The sequence below is a fragment of the Rutilus rutilus genome, assembly GCF_951802725.1.
Source record: "Rutilus rutilus genome assembly, chromosome: 15".
Lineage (NCBI taxonomy): Eukaryota > Metazoa > Chordata > Actinopteri > Cypriniformes > Leuciscidae > Rutilus > Rutilus rutilus.
The window spans coordinates 3,908,474-3,932,427 of record NC_140220.1 but is presented as its reverse complement, the minus strand read 5'-3'; the positions used below and the strand labels follow the sequence as shown (position 1 = coordinate 3,932,427).

The window sequence follows — 23,954 nt, the reverse complement described above, 5'->3', positions numbered from 1 at the left end:
TTTTAAAAAATAAAACTCATTAATTTACAATTGCAAGAGCCATCTTTCCTAAATGTACCTGTCAAACGTGTCAGGGAAAAACCATGGGGAATGAACTAGTGGAGCTCAGCGTTTGTCATCTGAAGGGTGAAATCGGGCTGGAAGAAGCAGCCTCAGGAAACAAAACTCATCCTGGCACAGAAGAGAGACACGTACCGTTTACAGAGGAAAGAGAACTACTGTCACCGTTATCCTTCAGCGCATAAATCATGTGTGTACCCCGAAATCAGCGGACACACAAACACATTCTCACATGAAACTGTCAAGAGCATGTCCAGGTCACATTTCACCAATAAGAAATAAATATGATATTGTGCGTAAAGAAACATTTTGACCAAAAGTATTTATGGGACCAAAAAAAAAAAAAAAAAAAAAAAACTCAGTCATCATCATATTTCAAAATGAAAACATTTAATATTTATGATATATTTGATGAACTGAATTTTTAAAGAATTAGATTAGAAAAATGATGTGCTTTACAGTAATGGTAATGGTTATTTTTTTGCATTATGGTATTGAGAACTGGTAGAAATGTCAAATATTAATAGTCTAATATTAATATTTAATATTGAAAAATTATATTTTGCATTAGAAAAAGAACAAAGCAATGACAATGATTTTTTTGCTGTTGCTTTATGTAATGACAATTTGGGTGTTTAAATGTGCTATAATTCATGAAAATAATGTCAGAATAATAATAAAAAAAGGCTAAAAATATGATTCATTTTCTTTAAGTTAAATACATGAGTAAATATGACCTGGATAGTTCTTTGTCATTTCGCTTATGAAATCATTGGACACATTAACAGACTTGATTATCCAGCAAAAGGCATTAAGATCAATCTGTTTTTCTGAACAGGTTACACACACACACACACACACGTATGTTTTCTTGTATGATCGCGATTGACATGAGAACATGTAACAGTTTGATTTGGTGCTATTCCTATGCAGTTATGTTTTATACCTTGTGCTATTCTTTACTGATGATCAACAAACATTCAATGGGGGTTAGTGGCGTCTAGTCACCATCAACCTACAGAACAACACACACAGCCTTTCACACAAGCTCAAAGGCACACACACACATACACACACGAGTAAAAAAAAACATGACCATCAGTGCATTTCAAACAACAGAGTATATGCCAAGTAAAAATAAAAACACGAATCATTTAGAGCGATGACACCTCCCGTAATGCCATCAAAAACGGCCTCCATCGGTCCATAACTTTGTTTGTTCTGTCAGTATAACGATGCAAATATTAGTTTGACGTCCATTAAAGCGTCCCATCATGATAAGTGGTGCAAATCAAGCCTGTAGTGGTTTGCTGATGAATCGCGCACACGTGACCGTTAAAAACGCCTGATGGCAATCGTTCGTTCTGCTGTTGTTCTCCCTTGTCTTCGAGGAAGACGAGTTCAAAGTAAAACTGTCCCATATTTACAAGAAAGCTTTGATTCCCCTTCACGTTCCCAGAGAGAGAGCGAGAGAGAGAGAGAGAGAGACCGTGCCGTGTGTGTCAGCGCTTCGTCGGATTCCTGTGCTCGCTCCATTAAATGAATTTAAAACATTTGGTCTTGTCATGCGGCAATCTCGTCTTGAAGAGTACCGAGTCCACTCTGAACTGAGTGTATAACAGCGGCATGTATCCGTAGACTTTTACGAAGAAGTTGATGCACTTGTGGCGCTCGTGGAAGTGCGAATCGTCGTGTGACAGAGCCTGCGGACACCCGGGACAGCGGAAGGTCCAACGTGACGTCACCTGAGGAAGAATTAAACGAATCATGAGACAGTTCCTTACACAACCTATCATACAGCTTCAGAACTCGTAGGTCCCGTTTACACCTCTAAATCGAGTACTTGTGCACTATTCTACGACATTTTAGTTAGTTCCATTCCTTGATTCTGATTGGTTGAGCCGCATTCGAAGCCGTTGTAATGACTCAAACACACACACACACCTGTGACGCATTACATTAGTATTACCAGAGAATGTCTAATAGGAAGAGAATTGGCACTCTCTGCTTACTTCCGAGTTCTGGATTGGTTGCAGTAACACGTCTCTGTCCATGCGGGGGCGCTCGCGAGCGAGTGCAGAATGAATGGAGGTCTATGGCGAAAAACCCTCAAAATCCACTTTTCTCAGGATATAATTTTTTGTCTAGTAATTTGAATGTTGTATTCGAAAGGAGATGCAAAGAAATTACACATTGCTGGGTGTTAGATTTTTTAGAGCCACTTATTTGGTTTAAAAAGTCTTTTAAAATGTCAATGACGTCAGAATGCTGACGTCATTAGCAGAATGCTAGCGTGTTATGGGCAACAACAACTCAACCTGTAAGAAATCGAAAAGAAATAAGTACTCGTTCATTCAACTTTCGACCTATAACCTATGTTGAACTTGCAAAGCCTACAATAAAATCTGAGATTTCTCAACGGCAATCGGGTGAAAGAGACATTTAGCCGTATAGCCCCATTGACTCCCATTCAGTCTGCACTCGCTCGCGATCACCCCCAGTGGAATTCTAATGGAACTGCAACCAAAATCAATACAATGGGGCTGAATAGGGAGTGCCAAGGCTCTGAAAAAAAAGAGACTGCAACCGGGCTCATGCGAAAACAAGGATAAATATCGGAAGGGCATTAAATGTCACGCAATGCTGATGTTGTTAACATGAACAATTTGAGAACAAAGTATAATTTGCACGGTTTGACATGATATGATAAGTGATCGTTAGATTTAAACAGCCTTAAATTTCCCTTAGTTGGTCAGAACAACAGTGGATGTTACTCTTACTTATCCACACCGGCGCAGCCGCACATTCTCCTCAAAACATCGGATTCATCCGCGCTGTGCCGAGCCGGGGCACAACCCACGTAAAGTTGATAATTCCGCGAATAACTGCAATTGCAGATTTCGAACAGAGATGGCGACAAAGAGGGAAAACTACGGACTGCAGCTTTAAGTACCCGGATGATGCACTTATTTAACCAAAAAAAAAACGAAGTGTGGAACATTGGACACTTCATGCACTCGACTGTTGCAGCTTTAACTACGTAGCAGAGGGGGAGGGGCTATCAGACTCCGATGTTGAAAGACAAAATAAACGTATAAAGTTCATACACTACACGGTTGAGTACACAGTGTATAGTGCGTCATTTGGGACACAGCTTCGGTCACTTCATGCTTTTTTACTGACCAGATAGCTCTGATTTATCAAAATGGTTCCATTTACACCTGGTCACATAAATGTGTTTTCGCAAAAAGGATATAAATCTGATCTTCAATTCCCACGCTATATGCAGATTTAATGGAGTGCACGTCACCGAAAGCAACAGATATGAGCTGCAATTTCAAAATCAAAGACCGCAATAGGAGAGAGAGCAGCAACAGCACTAGTAAGATTTCGTTTCTTTACTTTTAATGAAGAAGATTGTGTGTTAAGCGTCTGATTTGAGATAGTTTGCACGTTGGCTTGATGAATAGCTGATGCAACGATACCATTTTTTCAGAACCGATCCGATCCGATACCAAAAATTCTGAGTATCGGCCGATACCGATCCGTACCGATACCAGCGCAGTTTTTTTTTAATCAAGTAGAATTTCTATAACTCTGTGTTGAACTGATAATAAGAACTGAAAAAAATAAATACAACAACAAAAAATATATGATCATAATCTGACATAAATGCTATTATAAACTAGATTAGTGTATAATTCAGCAGTAAAATTTAGTCTAGAAAAATCACGAGTGCACAATAATTGTATAAAATCTGAACATTTTGTGAAAAAAAAAAAAATAAACGTTTAGTTTGGAACAAATTAGAGACAATAAGTGTAACACTAAATCTGGTAAAACTTTACACATTGCTCTTTGTATTGTTGTAAAATACATTCATGAAAAACAAGATAAAAATCAAAAATAGCAATTATTTTATATCCTACTATAAAATTGAGACATTTTTTTAATGTATAGCACAGCTGTTTAATGAGGTAGCAACATAATAGATTAGGACAGAACAAGAACGGCTATTGATAATCTTTCATTGCGTCCCTGTATTATGATATGAAAGGCTCCAATACAGTGCGGCACAAAGCTGCGCGTCGAGTCTGCATTGGAAAGTTTAAAGCACAAAGAAAATACATATTGATGCGTACTGTATTATACAGTATCTATCTATGCAATTGTCTATTCAGCATTTTCTTTTAACAGTTTTAAATTTCAGTTACTGTGCGCGTGAAGAAGAAATAGTGCTCTGACTTTACTGCAGTGTTGTGATCTAACAGACACCCGTAGAAAGTAACATGATTAAGGTACAGCAATAAAGTCCAGCAAGATAAAGTTGTTTTATGCGAAACCATAGACCTTTATCTACAGATCAAGTATAATAATAGTAACATTGAATCATCTTGGAGAGAGTTTCATCGTGTTAACTGTCGTAACCGAACGCGACGCGCTGTTTGAGTGCTGAATGAAGAATGATTGACAGCCGGAGCTGAGGTAAACGTTTACCTTGAATTTAACAACTTAAATATTAATTTATATCTCACATTATACTATATAATGGCTTCAGAACACTTATAATATTGTGCTCGAAAACGTATGGTGCTTTATAATGTTTGTGTGCCTTTTGTGGGGCTTAACAATAACACTGAATAGTATACACACAATATCGGATTTGGATCGGCCTCATCTGACCGATACCCGATCCGGCAAAAATGGCAGTATCGGAGCCGATACCGATACTGAGTATCGGATCGGTGCATCCCTATTGATGAATGGATGCTCATCTGCATGACATATAGCCTATAACACGCTCTCACACGTTTATATTTTTTGCATTGTTGGGAGGAGTAAAACTTACATATGTGGTTTAACAACCAGATGCATTTACACTTGTCTAGTTTCTTCTGGAATACGGCCCAAACCTCCTCCTGATGTAGTTTGAGCGATCGGATTTACATATGTCTCGAATGCGTTTCGGAGAGTATTTACACCTGGTCTTTTCATGATCGGATAGCTATCCCATCACAGAAAACGCATGAAGTGGCCAGGTGTAAACAGCCCCTTAGAATGTAGTGCACAATTTGCGTGCTTTTGTCCTTTAAAGCTTTGCTTGTATGGAAAAGAGCAGCTTGGAGAACAATGCAGGTTTAAATCAACAGACTTACATTTTGAGTGGATTATTCCTTAAATCAATCCCTCCATATAAAGATGACAGTCTTATTAACTTCATAATACAATATCATCTCTTTCATTTGTGTATAGCCTGTTTTCCCATTGCAATCTGGTCGGCTTTTCCATGACAACAAAACGAATGTAATTGATTTGTCTAATCTGCGGGGACGGCAGCAGCCGGAGAGCGAGAGATATGTGTGTGTGTGTACCCATGAAATCCTAATAATGCCTGAGAAAATCCATCAAATTTCACTACGCCGGTAATTCACAGGCCAACCCGACGCTTCAGTCAATGGACTTCAGAAAGACAAAGGCTTTTTAAAGCTTTCCGAAATCACGCTGAGTAAATCGCACTGAAATCAATTCTATTGTAACACACACATATGTAAAACTGGAAGAAGTGTGTTCAGTCTCAACTCTGGACATCACCTTGATATTTAACTTTATTTATAGTACGCAATAACGACAAAAATGCCAAAGAATAACAGGAGAATGTTACAATGTCCAGGTTATCCGTCACCCCCAGAACTAAAGAAAATAAATAAATAACGAAGTGTCTATTTACAATAAGTGCAAATTGCAGACCTTGTTGGCAGAGGCTATTCACACTAATAGCAGAAAGAAAGTTTTTATGCAAATCAACCCGAGTTTGAATTCACCTTTTGCCGAACTCGCTCTCCTCCCTTTTCTCATCACATATCATATCAGAAAGGCATTTATTTTCAATAAAAATGAAGAAAATATTAGAAAAATGGAAATAAATTGTCTAGTGTTGTTTAATAATAAAGTGTTTAGGGTTAGGGGTACGTGTAGGGTGGGGCTTTATTGTCCCAATAAGGCGGCATAAGCATTCATTTAATCATTTTAATAAATATAACAATTTACACTATGTTATTATAGCATACCGTTTAATGTACAACAGCACTGAGGTGCAAATAGTATAATAGCATCTAACTACAATTTACACTTATTGGAAAGAAAATACTGCTACTTTTACATAGTGTAAATATAACCTAGCTCTATTTTCACTTAGTGTAAACAGCATATCACTAAGAAAATTGACAATTAAGCACATTGATGATTCACATTCAGTGATTTTGACTAGATTCTGGTTGTTGCATTACAGCAATTTAGGCAACAAATACTACTGTGATATACAAATACAATTTAGTGATAAGTTAGGGGGAAATCAAATGAATAGATCAATAATCTTTCTTTTGATTTGGGGTTGAAATATGACCAGGGTATGATCTGGACAAACGTGTTTTTGATAATAAAGAGATTTATCAATGTCCATTAAAATTTGAATCAGACAATGAAATGTAACACTGGTTTGTATCGAAGTTAAAAATGAAGAGGTTTTTTTGTCCTAACAGGAACTGAAAATGCTGCACAATGGCAAAATATGAGCCAATAAGGCCATATTCAATGTTCAAAACACAGTTACGTGGAGAAAGGATTTGGGCCAATGAGATTTCACTGTGTGCGGGACTACCCAGAGTGCCAGAAACAGAAACCAAGTGGCTAACAGAATGGATTGTCTGATTCACCTTACCATGTTGTACACAAAAACAGCATGATTGAGCACTAAATTGAAATCCCAAGAGGCAAAAGCCCCAAAAGGCTCTAAACGACACATGCTTCAAGTTACTGCCCACTGACCTTGATGGGGGGTTTGCGAGTGATGTGCGACACGAGGAAGTTCATGGCGATATCCTCGCAGTTGATGTACTCGTCCACCATGTCACGTATGGCTTGAGGCATGACGTAGGAATAGAGGTATGCGTAATACTGAGGAGAGGAAGAAATGATGTCTTTTAATAAAAAATTAACACAAGAAAGTACCATGATGTTGTACAGAAATGCTCATAAATGAAACATGTCGTGCTGTTTGCTAATCCATCTGGAAAATGAGGCACTGCATCATGCATTTGGTTGCACAACAACGTACTCAGTAGCAACATCAGTTTTTCAACTAACTAAACCATTTCCAGCTCCTGTTACCTGGTGTTACTTGGGTGAAACTACATAAGCTCCATGTCTATTTTTGGCATAATCAGGCTCTGGAAGTGTCAAAGTGGTCAAAGCTTCACCTTATGGAAGAAGGCCGCACCCGTCAGTACCATGGAGAGCTCGCAGGAGTAGTTCGAATTGTAGAGCCAAGATTGGTGATTTACATCCCAAGCATGAAACCTTCCCGGGAAACCTACAATCCGGTCTCTGGCCTCCCGCCACACCCTGGAAGTGGAGAAAGAGAACGAGAAAGAGATGGGAATGCAAGAGTGGTTATTATAATATTCACTGAATAGCATTTGCTAAGCAATATATGGATGCCAAACAAAGCCCTTTAATAGAGTAACTGAATACATAGGATAAATAACTATAACCTTGGCTTTTATTGCACAAAACTATAAAAAAAAAAAAACAGATCATAAACACCAGTCATAATAACATTGCTCAGAAATGGCAGCATCTTTTGCATCATAATGCTGACTTAAGTACCATGAAAAAATCTGCTAATCAATCATCCTGACCAATTCCCTAATGTTTATAGACACAAAAATGTATTGGGAACATTAGTGTTCAACATCTAAAGATCCCCGACGTGACCATTTTTACCCCAAAACAAACATAAAATAAATAAACCAAAATCAAATCTCCCATTATCTGCTCCACTGACCAAATGTCGAAACACGCAAACAAAACAAAGAGATACACAGGCGTGAAGGAGAGCGTTTTCTTCAACTGTCACGGACTGCATCAGATCAGATACTTTAAATTCCCTCAAACTAACAACTGAACCTGCAGCTGTGGGCTTAAACTCTCTGAACGCAGAAACCCACCACAGCGTAACATCTTTTTTTTTTTTTTTGACAAATACATTTAAAACGGGCATATAGATGTTAACGTGCATTTGAAAACACATTTTTCAAATCTTTGGATCACACTAAAAATGGTATTCTTAAAATGTACAGACTGAGGTGGAAAAAAAGATCAGCTTACAATGTCTCTCCAATAGAAATATTTTTCTTTCCTTGCTTCATAAAAATTTATTCAGAGTAACAAAATTGTTGTGACACTGACCTTTTTTTTATATTTTTTTTACATGTTTCACATTCTTTTCTAATAATATAAAGGACAAAATTAACTTCACAAAATAAAACAGTGTAACATTTCTTTAAAAGAAGAAAAAAAACTGAATAATGGGAACTATCTTATACAAATAAAAGCAAAAATACCTCTAAATATATCTTTTCAAAAGGAGGAAAATATCAGCTAAATATTTAGGCATTGCTTTTTCAGGGTGTAATGTTTTACCAATCAATAACTAAAATAAAACAACTAAAATAGTAACTATTAAACATTATGGCAAGGGCGATTTAACACAAAATAAAAAAAAGCCTTTTCACTATATTCAGTATATATTTTTTAATACTGGTGTATTTGCTTTGAAATGATAAAAATGTGAATAGCCAAAGTAGATTCAAAGCTTTTCATGCAAGAAACTGGCCAAATAAAAGTGCCGTAGCATTCTGTATAATCGCCCACTCCTATTAAACATACTATGTTATGATCTTGCTATCACAAAAATCTCACCTGAACCCAAACATAATTTCATCGTGTCGAAGATGGGCATCGTCATCAATAGACAAAATAGCCTCAGTCTCGACTGCATCCCAGGGAAGGAAGCGATTGTTTAAGCTGTTTTTCTCTGTGCGTACCACCTGCAAAGAAAAAGCCCATCGGTCAACATGCCATATTGTGAATGACTGCTGAAGTAGAACATGGCATTATTACGAGATTTTATTGGACCAGCCAGATTCATAACCTTATGTAACCAACAAATGCCAATCAAAACAACTTAAAACTTCTGGAAAGCATTTTTTTTTAATGAGTTTGTATGTTTAAAATTTAAAATGGCTCTTAGTTTGCAACCATGTATCCATAATTAAAGATGCTCAATTTCCAAATTACTTCTCGAAGACATGACGAGAATAAGAAACTTGGGGAACTTCGGCATTCTATTTGGGATTTCATTTCAAAGTATAACCTTACAGTGGGCTTAATACAGCACTGTTTCCTTTAATATCACCAGAACTAATTTGGCTTGCTGCCCTAGAGACATGGAAGCTATGCTTCAAAGACAGCAGAGAGAGCAGACCAAATCTACAGCAGAATGCAATGCTTATGAGGTTTCACATTTAAGCCTTTGAGAATTCAAACTAATAACAGGCTTAACACCATTTTTTTTCTCACTGAGTGGTGCCTGCCTGTGCAAAACTTGCCACCATGATGCAAGGGTGCTATGCATTTCTAGGGTGTTTACTAGCTGATTGCTTACTGGCCCAGTAATAAGAAATATGATTAAAAAAAAAAATACTGAATGCTTACCACAATAGGTAGACCAATGTCTGGCCAGAGCAGATCATCAGAAGGTGGTTTGGGGGAATTCCACACAACCACCACTTTGTTGAGATAAGGAAGACCATTAAGTCTTTCCAGTGAGTTCATAAGAACCTCCTCCCGTTCATAAGTAAGCATGACCACAGTGAACTGCTCCCGTGGGACGTTACCTCCTAGAGCGGCCTGAAACTCTTTACCAGATCCCCCAGAACCACCACCGATAGGACGAAAACCAGTCCCCGACCCCAGAAACTTGGCCTCTGAAGGAAGTATAGGGTCCAAGGGAGTGTGTGGGAATAGATGGAAAGGGCCAGGCGCACGATTCCAGGTGCGGTAAACATCAGCAGCTGTGTAGGTAAAGTTACGCAAGAAGCGCGGCGAAGCATAAGGGGGCTCTACTTCAACAGGCCCTAGATCGAGGTCCCCATTGTCAGCCATGTTAGCATCGGTTCCTGCCAACTTTCCAGCTTTGTGAGGAATCTCCTGGGCAGGCTCCTCACGTATGGGTGCTGCTGGTATCTGGATGCTGGTTCGTACACTAGCCAGGATGGTGCTGAAGATGCTCTCAGAGGTGGAGAAGTACGTCTCCCAAAGAAACCGACCCTGCCGTCGCATGGCCAGAAGATCATTGTCTGAGATGCTACGCAACAGAAAGTGCAGCTCCGTGATGCGAGGCTTGGGTACCATAATGACTGCCTCACTCCAGCGTATGAGGTGATGGTAGGGCAACTTCGAATGGTCGCCAAGCACCACCGGTATTGCCCCAACTTCCAAAGCCTCAAAAAGTCTCATGCTACAGCCAGCAGATGCCACCAACTGGCCATCACCTGGAGATATCACCAGGGCAAATGTAGACACCTTCAGTACCTCTAAACGATCCTCACGCTCGCCACACAATGCCCACTCTGTTGGTAAACTCGTCTTGGGCTGATTCTTGCAAGTGAACTCCACAAGAACCTGGTCTAGGTGACTGTCCTGTACAGCTTTAAGTGTGCCAATAATGCGATCATCATAGTCAGCTGGTGGATCCCCTTCCATTTCCTCCTCAAAGGACTGTGGTGGGGCTTCAAGCAAGCTGCTCCTCAAAGACTCAACCTTTTCTCCCTGAAAGGTGAAAAGATATTTCCTCTTGACAGGGACTTGCGGAGGCACCTCTAGGAAGTTTGGCTCAGACAGAGCGTGGACTAGAGGAGACACCACCATGTCGAAACCTTCTCTATACTGACGTTCAAAAAAGGTAGACTGTGCCACTGCTGCTCGTCCTGTGCTCACATTGTACAGGAAGTTCTGAGTCAGAGACTTTCTAGAAAGATGGACAAGCAAGTGGTTGTGGCCATCCAACCTCCAATACGGCAAAGCCTTGAGCTGCTTTTCAAGGTCAGAAGGTGAAGCAGGGGGAGAGGAAGGTGATTCTTGTATTTCCCCAACAAGCACTATGTACAGACAGGCAATGTTTGGATTATTGGTGACATATACACTGCTTTTGACGGATGATGCGAAGGCTTGTTTGACAAGAGGGTCCAACTTCTCACCCCAAGGATATGATCCTGTGTCATAAACATAGACAGGGAAGCCAGATGTAAGTGGACATCTAGCGTAATCAAAACAAGAATGCAAACGACAGCTTTGGGCCGACTTGGGTGGAGGGTATCCAGGATCATCCTTGTCTGGTAAAAGTCTAACTGGCAACGACAGTTTTGGCTGGTTTTGTGCCATAAGTTCCTTGTAAGAGTGCTCAGTCTGGCTGATGACATTTTTGAGTTGTAGCAAGTCTTGTTTGGCACTGTCAATACTACGTTTACAAGCCTCGATGCGTAGGTTAAGTCGGGCTATCTCGCCATTGAGCTCTTGCCGCTTTGACTCGAGCTGAAGAAGCTCCTCGCTGACGGATTCCCGTATACGACACAGGTCTTGCACATGCTTTGCTTCACACAGCTCTCCGCCAGGTCTTGGCCCAAAAATGCGCTTATCTGGTCCCCCTGCTTCATCTATTGTGGTGAGGTAGTAATGTGCAATGAGAGGGAAGAAGACCAGGATGAAAAAGAGCATGAAACTGAGCCAGGTGAGCCGTACTCGCCGTAGTACCCATGGCTGGCCGTTGTTCCCGATGATGCCTCCACTTCGCTGCATCGTGCAACTATCACTCTCCTTCGAACCAGACACGTGAATGCAGCTGTTGAAGAGATTCAGCTGCCATAATGCAACTTCATCTGTACTGTACACTGTGAGTCTCCAGAGTTTGTAACTTGCGTGTCCTTGTTTTAATTGGGACTTCTAATAAAAGGAAATTTCATCTTTCTCGTGACAGAATGATATCATCCATAAACAAGGTCTTGTGTGTGGTATGATGTATGTTAAAACTGAAACTATCCAAGAGAAGAAGGAGAGTCCCAGACAGCAGTAAAAACTGAGTGCCCTTGATGGAGATCAGCAATGGAGGCATGGCTGATCTTCATTTTTCTTTGCGGCATCATACTCCGGTCACTCTTCCATAGTTGGGACTCATAAATTGGCCAAAGTGTGCCATGAACTCTTGGAGATACTGCATGCCATCCAACTTCATTCAATCTGTAAAACAGAGAGCAAGTATCAGTTATTTGCACATAGAACAGATCATGCATCAGAACTAGGGGTGTAACGATACACTCATATCACGACACTGAACTCACGATACAATATTATTGCGATACTCTAAGACACATGGTAAAAAGTTAACTTGATTAAAATGCTAAATTTGGTATTACATTGGGGGTGTAAATGAATAGGCTTGGACTTAGTTCTGGTAACCCAATGTACAGGACAATAGAGACACCAGAATAAAAACATTCATGATTCTGAAGCTGAAAATACAGAATTATTTTAGACGAATACGCTTGTACTCTTTCACTGACAAGATATATTTAAAATAATGTACACCACTTTTTACAGCTAATATAATACATTTGGCATTATCAGGACCCACAAATATTCCCCCCATTGCATTATTATACATTATATTCAACATTATATATAACAGTTTAACGTAGTATTGACACTGAAACTCTGTAAACTTTAAAAAAACTAATTTCTCACACAGTAATTTTTATTTTGGGTGAACTATACACAATACATATTGTCACTACCCACGTTACATATTGTTGCATTTTTATATTGCGTTATATTGTGACACCCCTACTAATACGCATTCCCAAATTAACCACCAGAGTTCTCTGTATCACCTCTTGAATAGTCTGCCACTATAATTCAAGTATGCATGTGAAATATATACCCGAGGACAATACGCTTGCAATGTGCTGGTCAAGCATTTACGCCTATATTTGTTTCTGGCCTAAGAGATTCTCTGGCCAAATCGCAGTTCTAATTAGCGATTACATTATGGATTTGGCAGGAGATGTTTTTGCACAGGGTGCCACAAAAAAACAGTTCGCACCCATTTGTTAGATTCTAAACCAACTGGCAGCGCTCAGAATGACCTCACAGGCTTGTCCTATTCACTGAACACATTATCTGGTATGCTGACAGCTAGCTTCAAGCATTAGCAGCTGTTCTAAAGCAAACTCACAGAGCAAACACGCCATAAGGCATGCGTACAGGAAAAAAAAAAACATGTGAATCGCCTCAAGTGACTGTCTCTGCTAGATTTGCCCATGTAGCCATCATCAGTAAAAGCCATGCAAGATTTCAGAGAGCTTCATTATCTCTGGATGAGAGGACATGCGGGATGATTTTCCCTTTAATGGAACAGATTTTGACATGGCCACTGATCCTGCAGCAGGGAAGAGATGCACAATCACACCACTGCCTGGCTCATATACTGTACGGATCATACAAATCTCAGAAATCAAAACGAAAATCTATAGTGTACATTAAGATAAGCCGATACTAGGACAATACAATGACATGACAGTCTCCACATTACAAACTAAAGTGGCATTAAGGAGCTAATGTTACATCAGAGAAGCAGAGAACCAGCAAGGCTGCATTCGAATTTATATATCATCCACACAAAAAAGCATGATACATTGAAAACAGTATGGTTAATATGTATATGTTGCCCATTGGCTAGCATTTTCTATTCTGCATTAAAAAAAAAAATTATATATATATAAAAAAAATGATATTCCCTTTTCAATCATTTTCATGTTTTCATGTTATTTTTTTTTCATGCACTTTTAATATTCGTAGTACTATACAAATTGGGATTCAGCACAAGTCTGATCTCTATTGCTACTTAAAGATTACGAGACCTTGTGTGAAGAAAGAGCACCCTGCTCTCCTCAGATTAATTACTCTAGATCTCCAGAGAAACGTTAAAGTGATGAGAGAAAGACGCGAAGGGACAAATTGGGGCTGATAAAACACTTACCCTCTGAAGACCTGAAGTGGATAATTATTCTTTGTGACCTTTCCTTGTAAAGCTCCATTATTTCGCCTCCTTCCACTGCTGTATGGGTTGTTATTTGTGGTTGTACACCAGACTAATAGCATATAATTGTCACATTGATGTACTTAAAAAATAAAAAAAAAAAGAGCATCTAAACTCTAGAACATAAAGGATAAACTCTGTGTTTATGTAATGCAATAGGCAGGACAGGGTTAATGTTCCATTACCAATTTAGGCCATTTCACCTCTCTTGAGAGTTCAGATTCAGTCTGCTCGATTACAGAGGATATTTTCATTAGCATCACGTTAAACATTATCCTAAAGAATTCCTGAAATACAAGTATTTTATTCACAAATATCATGTGTGCAAATAATGCAAGTCAAAGACATCAATATTTATAGATATGAAGATTTCAGATGCAAAAGCCTCTAAGTGCCATCTGAAATTTTCTTCTAGAATGATCATTTTTATAAAGCTTGTATATTTAAGGTCAGTAATTTCACTTAAATGACAATTAATAGGTCATTTGCATTGCCATTTAAGTGAAATTGTTGAACTTAAATATATGAGCTTGATTAAAATGATCATTCTAGAAGAAAATATCAGATGGCACTTAGAGGCTTTTGCATCTGAACTCTTCATATATAAACATCATAAGTTACCTTAATATGTGCACTGTTCAAAAGTTATTTAAAAAAAAAAAAGAAGAAATTAATACTTTTATTTAGCAAGGAGGCATTACGTCAATGTTTTCTGAAGTCTTGGCCATCACAAGAATAAATAAAAAATTTAAAAACATTCAAATGGAAAAGAGTTATTTTAAATTGTAATCATATTTCACAATATTACCGTTTTGGCTATTTTGATCTAATAAATGCAGCCTTGGTGAGATTTTTCAAAAACAAAACAAGCAAAAAATCTTACTGACCCCAAACTATGTATGTATACGCATTAGTAGCAATACAGATGTTTAACTTTATTTAGCTATTCCAAAATAAACAATCAAAATAAAATCTGTTTAATTAAAGTGTCAGAGAGAAAAAGATCTAAAAGTAAATGACTGCTTTGGTGGAAGAAACTTTGACTAATGCTATGGACTTCCAGGGGTAGTGTTTTAGTTTTATTTTGGCTGATCTCTATTCCGGACTTGCACACAAACTGCATTGCAATCATTTCCCAAAATGTCATTTATGTGGAAATGTTACGAAGTCTGTAAACAGGACGTTAACACAGGCCAGAGACGGGACACGCCAAAGGCGGACGCAAAGAAGAGAGCAAACAAAGAGCAGCAGAGCAAACACTGTACCAGGCAGCAAGCTCACTGTTCGCAATGCTCGAAATATAGGAAGAAAAATATAAATATTGAATTAGGGATGGAATTTATTTTAATGAATCTCTGAAGGGAAGCATTTTCCTTTCCTCTTACCTGCGTATAAATTAGTGTTTATAAGCACAGCTCTGCTTTGCATCCAAAGAACCCACTGCTGCTCCATAAGCGCCACCTACTGTCAGAGAGTGAATTTTCATTTTCATTTAATCCGTCTGTTGTTTTTGTTTTGTGCAGGTGTGTCTTATGTAGCATAATTTCACCACTCTAAAGTCAGACTATTATGTTTTTGTTTTAAATTTCGAAATTATACAAATCTAATTTCAATCAAAAACAACTGCTCATGCTACATGTGTGTATAGCAAACTTGTTTGTGATTAAAATGCAGTGGTTGCCTCCATTTTCAATGGCTACAGATATTTTTTTGTTTAAGGCTAGTTTGCCCGGTATAGAGCAGATAAACAACAAATACGTTTGCTTAAGGCGAGACACTACAGGTGAATAGGAAAAAACAAGACCATTAGCATCTCTCTCAAAAAAATGAACAAAGAGTTTCGATATTTTTCCTATTTAAAACTTGACTCTTCTGTAGTTACATCGTGTACTAAGACCGACGGAAAATGTAAAGTTGCGATTTTCTAGGCTGATATGGCTACCGAGCTGGGGACTATCATCAGGCGCTGCGTCATATCATTACGCCTGCTGGACTCATGGTACTGCAGCAAAGTTTATTGATTATTACGCAAGAATGAGAGTATAGTTCCTAGCCATATCAGCCTAGAAAATCGCAACTTTACATTTTCCGTCGGTCTTAGTACACGATGTAACTACAGAAGAGTCAAGTTTTAAATAGGAAAAATATCGAAACTCTTTGTTCATATTTTTGAGAGAGATGCTAATGGTCTTGTCCGGTTCAATTCATTATGCTAAGCTATGCTAAAAGTGGTACCGCCAGACCCGGAGATCGGCTGAATGGAATCGGAAACGGTAAAACTCAACTGTTTAACTCTGGGGGAGTTGTAAAATGAGCCTATTTCCAAAAAAAGTGGAGTATCCCTTTAAAGCAGAATAGTTTCCCCCATGTGGGTACGCAAGACCCAGCATGCCTGAGCTCAGTCTCTGCGAATCGCCCGGCCATTAACATGAAACTGGAGATGTTCTGAAGAACTTCTTCACACTGACCTGTGATCAGCTCCAGAGAGTTCCTCTGTAATAAAAACTCTCCATCTAATCCTCACACTGCCTCTGGGTTGCGAAGGCAAAGCAAATTTACCACAAGCCAATATTTGACCAGGTTTGTAAATGGAAGGATTTTTTTTCCCCTCAGTCTGGCCACGGCTGAGCAGCAGCAAATACGGATGAAAGCAGGAAATTATGGATCCCTTATTATCGGTGCGAGCATATTTTATGCAATACTGACATTTCCCGACAACAGAGTAACCAATTTTCTCTGAGCGAAATTTGCTTTGAAGGCAAGAGTCCAAGAAGCACCAGTGTAAATACAAAAAAAAAGGAAAAGTTCTGTACTTTAATCAAATATCAGTCCCCACCACCAGGAGAACTTTCCTTTCCTTCTCTCTTCCTCTCTTTCCACTTCCTTTCCAGCTGAAATGAATGTTGCAGCAGCAAAAACAGACGCCAAATGGGATGTTCAATAAGGCAAGCATCAATATTATTATTTCTACAAAACCTTGATTTGAACAAAACCCTATCACTATTAAATATTAAACTACGTACCAAAAATCACACCTTAGCAAATGGATGGTCAGCCAAGCACTTTGATGGTGAGTTTTACACTGTTATAAAATGTATAGTGCTATCTGTGCATTTTGCATGAACCTGAAATGGCTTTAAAAACACAAAGTTAATGTTTCCCCACGTCTCAATGAATCTTTATCAAATGTTCTGTCAGAGTTGTAGCTCTCCTGGACATCTAATGGCAGTTTTACACTGCAAATGTGGCATAGAAGTGCTTCATTTAGGTGTCTTTACACAGACTGTTTAATGCTGCTCGGAGGTGGTGTAAATGCACTTAGCAATTTCAACAGTATACTTTGACACTAGGGGCTGAGGTGGGTCAGAGCAGGCATACTTTGGTCTGGCTTTTATGCAGCATTATGTCTTTACACAGAATTTTTGAGCAGGCACAGAGCAGCCTTAAAGGAACACGCCGACTTTTTTGGACTTTAGCTTATTCACCGTATCCCCCAGAGTTAGATAAGTCCATTCATACCCTTCTCATCTCCGTGCGTGCCGTTACTCTGTCCGACGCACACACCGCTAGCCTAGCTTAGCACAAAGACTGGAGGTAAATGGCTACAGCTAGCATACTGCTCCCAATAAGTGACAACATAACGCCAACATTTTCCATGTTGTGATTTGTATAGTCACAGCCTGTACAAATAACAAGGTCACATGAGACACAGTCATCTTCTAACCGTATACATACTGGGAACTATATCCTCAGAGGGTGAAGCACGGCTACTTGGGCGGAGTGATTTACTCCGACTCTGATAGTTCCCAGTATGTATACGGTTAGACGATGGCTGTGTCTCATGTGACCTTGTTATTTGTACACGCTGTGACTATACAAACCACAACATGTAAATAGGAAAATGTTGGCGTTATTTTGTCACTTATTGGGAGCAGTATGCTAGCTGGAGCCGTTTACCTCCAGTCTTTGTGCTAAGCTAGGCTAGCGGTTTGTGCGTCGGACAGAGTAACGGCACGCACGGAGATGAGAAGGGTATGTATGGACTTATCTAACTCTGGGGGATACGGTGAATAAGCTAAAGTCCCAAAAAGTCGGCGTGTTCCTTTAACTCTGCTGTGTAAAGAAGCCTAAGTAACATATTGCATAACACTCTTACTTCCTCAGATTTCACACCAAGGCTAAATTAAATTCCACACTGTATAAAATAACTCAGCTCAGCAAAGAAGCATTCGGCGCGCACAGTTTAACTAGGGCAAGCTTTTAGCTGGATCGATGTTCTACATAAAGCAGTTTAAAAAAAATCAGACAGATGTTGGGCTGCACTTTGGGACGTTTTCTCCGGGCAGGAAAGATTTGGCAGTGCTTTCTCCCAGATGATCTTCAAAACTCCATCAATGAGTCACTCATTTCCTAATGCACTGCTGAGACAATATAGACCACTGAGATAATACAGCCTTGTCTCATTGAATTATCTTAGATGCATTCTTCTGCATGATGCCAATATGAAATTAAGACAGAGCAAAATGCAAAAACATACAATACATTAAGTTAAAGAATACCGTGACTTTAAAGCATTCCCTTACTTTTCACTCCCGTACTTTTTCGATCTAAAAAGATGGAAGTAGGCCAATAAGCTCTAAATGTTCTTTTATTATTGGTGAAAACCTTCACCAATCTTCTTCCCCTGTCATCAATAAAAAGGAAAGCTGCGCTGCTAACGTTGTATTGGCAGGGAGGGAAAAATAAACTCAGTACTGAACTCCTCTGACCTAGAAACACCTGGTTCACACACATCTTATCTGCTCTTCCACGGAAAAGTCCAAGCTCCTAAAATATTGCAGTGGAAAATAAAACAGCTGTGTTTAATTAACTTATGCTTGATCTATCAGAACATTCTGCGCCGAATTCAACATTAGTGAAATATCCTAGACAGGGATAGACAAAAGTTTTGCCTCACCAGCCACACATTGGACTTTAAATAGCACACGGAGAGCGCACACAGTGTAATTGCCTTTGAGATATTCTCTGTCGATTGGTTCCACTTTAAATCTATTTCTTGCTCAGACTGGATGCCTCAGAAACCTTGCCAGATGACCATGCATGGATAGTTTTCTTTGTCTAGCATGCGCTAACAGGTCCCACTGCGAGACCTCCTACAGTGGGCTTTAGGCGCATTTGCATCGTGTTTGTCCTGTCAGTGTTAGCAAGAAATTCAACTCTAATTTCTATCCGATTTGGTGCACACGCCCAATGTCTTCCTTCGGGCTGCACACAATCCCAAAAGGCCACCTGTATTTCAGCCTGACGAAATAACATTCCTGTTATGAAATCGAGTCATCATTCGAGACGAGACAAAGTCTGGCTTCTAACAATGATATTTCATTTTTAGTCTAAGAACGACATTACAGCCCATTACACTTTTGCAAATATATATTATATATTAAACAGGATCCTAAGGACTAAGGATATCTATTTATATTTATATTAAAGGACATAACTAAAAGTAAAAAAATATGCCTTCATCTGGTTGCATTATGCTAATAAGAATTTGGAGTAAAATGTACTTATGTTGTTATGAAAATAATGGCACAATGTTAAAAAGGCGTAATGGTCCTAAAAATAGGTTCATTATCAAAAGAGGCCACAGCTCCAAAGCTGTTTACCACAAACAAAGCAGCAAACGCCCCATTAGATAGATGATAACGTCTTCCGTAGACAATTATCTACTGCGCATAGATTAGCAACACAAAACAAGCGACAGTTACACTGTCTGTAATCGTCCTCCAACTGAAATCTTGCACTTTTAAATATACTTTTTTCATTCTGTCCTGCATTTCTTTGTGGACATCCTCACAGTCTTACATGAAGCAAGGTGAGGCGTTTTCTACAATGAAAGACTGCCTGCATGCTTTGCATACTTCTGCTGTGCGCTAAAGCTATGTACTTTGCAGGGAATGCGAGTTAATAGCAAGACAGCACAACAGTATTGGGACATACTTCCCACATCATTAAATTCCATCTTGATACCACTTTGGAATTACATGCATAATTAGACAGGAATGTAGATTAAGAACTTGAATTTTAAGAAGATGAATTTCCTATTATGCAAAATTCACTTTTATATTGATTAGACATAAATGTGTGTCGACAGTGTGTTACACAACCACCCTATAATGGGAAAATTCCACCCACTCCTTTTTTTTATATTTCCCATTAATCATAAACAGTCTCTCAAAATGAGTCACTGGCATTTTCTATACATTAAGACAATGTAACAGGCTGGTTCACGACTGGAGACAGAATCTGCCCTGTTAGCTTAGATCCTCGCTAGAGCAGCTCGAGGAAAAACACAAAAACGTCTCAGCTACGTGATAAACAATCTAAAATGTTCTTTTGTTGGCTGTATCAATGAACACAGAATGTGTTTTTCCTGATCCACTGTGATACTTTTCTATTGCTTTTCTATGTAAACGTGCTTAGACGGACGTGACCGTTGCACTCGTGTCTCGTTCTAAAAACGCAGCGCTCAAGTTGAAGACTAAAATCCTTTTAAAATGCATGAATGTGTAAATGGCCCCGAATGGGAGAAAAAACAAACATGCAAGGTCCGCCTAGCGCTTGTTTACATAGTAAGTAATGGAAAAGCAGCGTAGTGGAATGCAAAACGGTCCAATGCGGTTTCTCCCGTTTTTTTGTTCCCGCAGTATCCGAGGCTCCGCCCTCTTCTGGAAAGGGGGGCGGAGAGCAGCAGCTCATTTGCATTTAAAGATACACGCACACAAAGATACGTGGACATTTTGGGCATGGTATAATAAATGATCTGTGGGGTATACTGAGCTGAAACTTGCAGATACACATTCTGGGGTCACTTTATACTACATTATAGGTCCCTTTTAATTTCACGATCAATTAATTTTAGCTTAAATGTGCCAGCTTCACCTCAGTCATCACCATTTTCTACTGAAGTATGAAAAAAGATCTCCTCTGTAGCCCAAGGAATTGTGGGTAATATTAGCCCAGAAGGCCAACACTAGGCGCATTTCCATTAGATTTGCGCAAAACTCTTGCGATTTTTTCTAAATGTCGACAAAAAACTATTGTGAAATGACGCCGTTTCCATTAACCGATGTTATGCGACTAAAACTTCATTTTTTCCTCTCGAGATAAGTCATTCCAAAAATAATAGCAACGGACGTTGGTAGGTTTATGTATATCTCAGCCACTGCACTGGCCATTATTATTAATGGAAGGAGTATGTGTGTTTTCCAAGCATTAATGGAAAGGAACGACCCTTATACTTGTGAGCGGCACATATGAGGAGTTTCTGGGTGTTTCTCACTCATTTCTGCTTCGAGGTCTTGATTGTGGCATTTATTTGAGGTTTAGAATCCAGTATTCCTGTAATTCTTTTGTCTTATATGAATTTAATAAAGAACTCTGTCTCGTATTCTGTCCAAACACACCGCGTCCTCTACGTCAGATGACCCGTAAATGCGCAAAAACATTGTTTCCATTGCAGTTTTGCGAAATATTTCTTTTTCGAATTGCCTGAAAAACCTCCTCATACGAGCGTAAAAACTTTTTTGCGATAAATGGGAGTTTTTGCGAAATTGACGTGTTTCGATTTGAAGGGTAATGGAAACGCGGCTACAGACTCAAGCTGCGTCTAGAGTCTAGAGTCGCCCCCTATACCCTCATTCACTATTCCCTACATTACTCCACTAATACAGTCCACTTCAAACGAGTGAGCGAATTCAGACGTACTTTGTGCTCGCTGTTTAACGATCGTTTGAAAAACTGGAAGCTCCAGTAGTAATGAAAAGATTTATCTTGAACTCTGTCATGGAAACGAACATGTCTAAACCTTAATTAAACAATTTAATAATCAATTAAAAAGGAATAAATGTGTATGATATTACGCTGTACCCACATTGGACCGATGATTTGGAAAATGCGAGCGCCATCTTCTGGTCAGACGTGGGAAATCACAATCTGTCACAATGTATTATGGGTATTCTCTAGCCGTTGAGTGCACAACAGTTGTACATTCGTTGTTGCGGTGAATTACCGGATTGAATGAGTGCACTCAATAATGTCCACTTTGGTTTCGGACACCAATACAAATGCTGTCCCCTCAAATCGTACCCCATTTAAGTGAATGAGGGTGATTTCGGACACAGCCTGAGACCAGAAATAGTGTTTTCAATGCGCAAGTAACTATTTTCTGTGAATGTGCGAGACTTCCGGTTCATTAGTCGCTATAGGGAAATAACGAGAAGAATAACAAAGTGCAGTAAATGGTAAAACTCTTTGCGCGACAAACCAGCATGTTTATAATTAAGACACTACATTAAAATAATAGGGTAAGAAATACCAGTTAGCAATATTAAGCAGCATAACAAGCTTATTTGTACAGCTAAAAATAAGTGTAAGCCAGAAACATTAAATTTACAAATGGCCGTGTCCACTCTTACGTGAAAAATAAGGTGGATCCCATCCATCCACATGCTATTTTCAACATATTATGATTTAAAATACACTAATCCTAAATAATCAGCCTTCCGGTTTTTAAATCGCGACTTAAAACACATTTTTATTCCTTGGCTTTTAATCCGGCATGAGAATTGTTGTAATTGTCTGTTGTTGTGTCCTGTCTATTTACTGTTTCTAGTCAATGTACAGCACTTTGGTCAACATGGTTGTTTTAAAATGTGCTTTAGAAATAAAGTTTGTATTGTATTGTATCTGACGCATTCATCTTCGATATTATGCAAACTGGTCTGCAACTAACGTAACCTCGGCTCTCTAAAGGAAACCAGGTGTTTATACCTGTTCCAGCTCATCTTTCAGGGCTCAATCACTGAGGAGAATGGAGCTGTAGACTAATTTTATTCAGGACGGAGAAGCTCTGAAAGCTGACAGCCAATTCACATAGCCTACAGGCAGCTCCAAGTCACAAGAGGACTCATCGCAATCCTTTACTCAGGAGATAGATATTAAGTATAAATAAACTGATAAAGATATGGAGTACAGGCATGTGGAGAAAATATCACCATAATGTGTGAACCAACAAGCAGTACTGGAGCATCTTTATATGCCAGATAATATTCTGAATATGCTCAATAATATTCATGCTGTTTATGGGAGCTTGTCAAGTGTTATCTTGTCTTGCATAACATCTGACATCTGGGAAGAAAAATGCTGAGGCAACTGGTGCAAGGCACACAGCAAAACGTATTTTTCAAGAAAAATGGAACAACATCATCATTCAAGATTGCAAACGTAAACATCTTTATTAAAACTAGACGTTATAGAAGTGGTTGCCAAGGCATTGCTAAAGTTTTCAGTTTTCAAGATACTATGGGGTTGCTAAGGTGTTCTGAGTGGTTATTAATAGTGATCAGGTAGTTACTTATGGGCAAAAGAGTCCACCCTTAAATCTCTACAATATAGTTTTCTATTAAAATGACTTGTTTGCCTATTTCAATATATAGGCTGCTTGGCCAAAATCGTAAGTCTGATCTCTTAGAAAAGTAAAATGACACCTCAATTTGTGGATTGTTGAGGTGTGATTTGACTTTTCTACGATTTTGGCCATGTATATTTTGAAATATCATGAATATACTATATATATATTGAATCAATTATGTTTGCCGTCTATCTTCATATCATATACACACAGAAAAACCCGCCACAATAAGTTTGGTTGAACTTGAAGAAATTGTGACAGAAATCTATTTAATTTAATTATGAATATTATTAAAACTTTATCTTCACATAATTTTCCCTCCAAGTTTTAATTTTAACAGTAACCTGTTGTGCCGCACTTTGTTTGCCAAAAATAAAAGGAATTTTTAATTGCTAATTTGATTACATTTTAAAAGAAAGTCATTTTTTAAAA

The 23,954-nt window shown here is 38.8% G+C and overlaps 1 protein-coding gene across 1 annotated transcript in view; it reads right to left on the bottom strand.

Annotated features, from left to right (window-relative positions):
* Nucleotides 1-630: 630 nt before the first annotated feature.
* The window catches only part of extl3 (exostosin-like glycosyltransferase 3), a 33,137-nt gene continuing 9,813 nt past the window's right edge, over nucleotides 631-23,954 (bottom strand). The window contains exons 2-6 of the mRNA XM_084432022.1: nucleotides 9,616-12,195; nucleotides 8,821-8,948; nucleotides 7,317-7,461; nucleotides 6,886-7,014; nucleotides 631-1,805 (exon numbers count right to left, since the gene is read on the bottom strand). Of these exons, the coding sequence (XP_084288148.1) occupies nucleotides 1,596-1,805; nucleotides 6,886-7,014; nucleotides 7,317-7,461; nucleotides 8,821-8,948; nucleotides 9,616-11,757 (2,754 nt within the window). The 5' untranslated portion in view covers nucleotides 11,758-12,195 and the 3' untranslated portion in view covers nucleotides 631-1,595. The remainder of the gene's footprint in view (nucleotides 1,806-6,885; nucleotides 7,015-7,316; nucleotides 7,462-8,820; nucleotides 8,949-9,615; nucleotides 12,196-23,954) is intronic.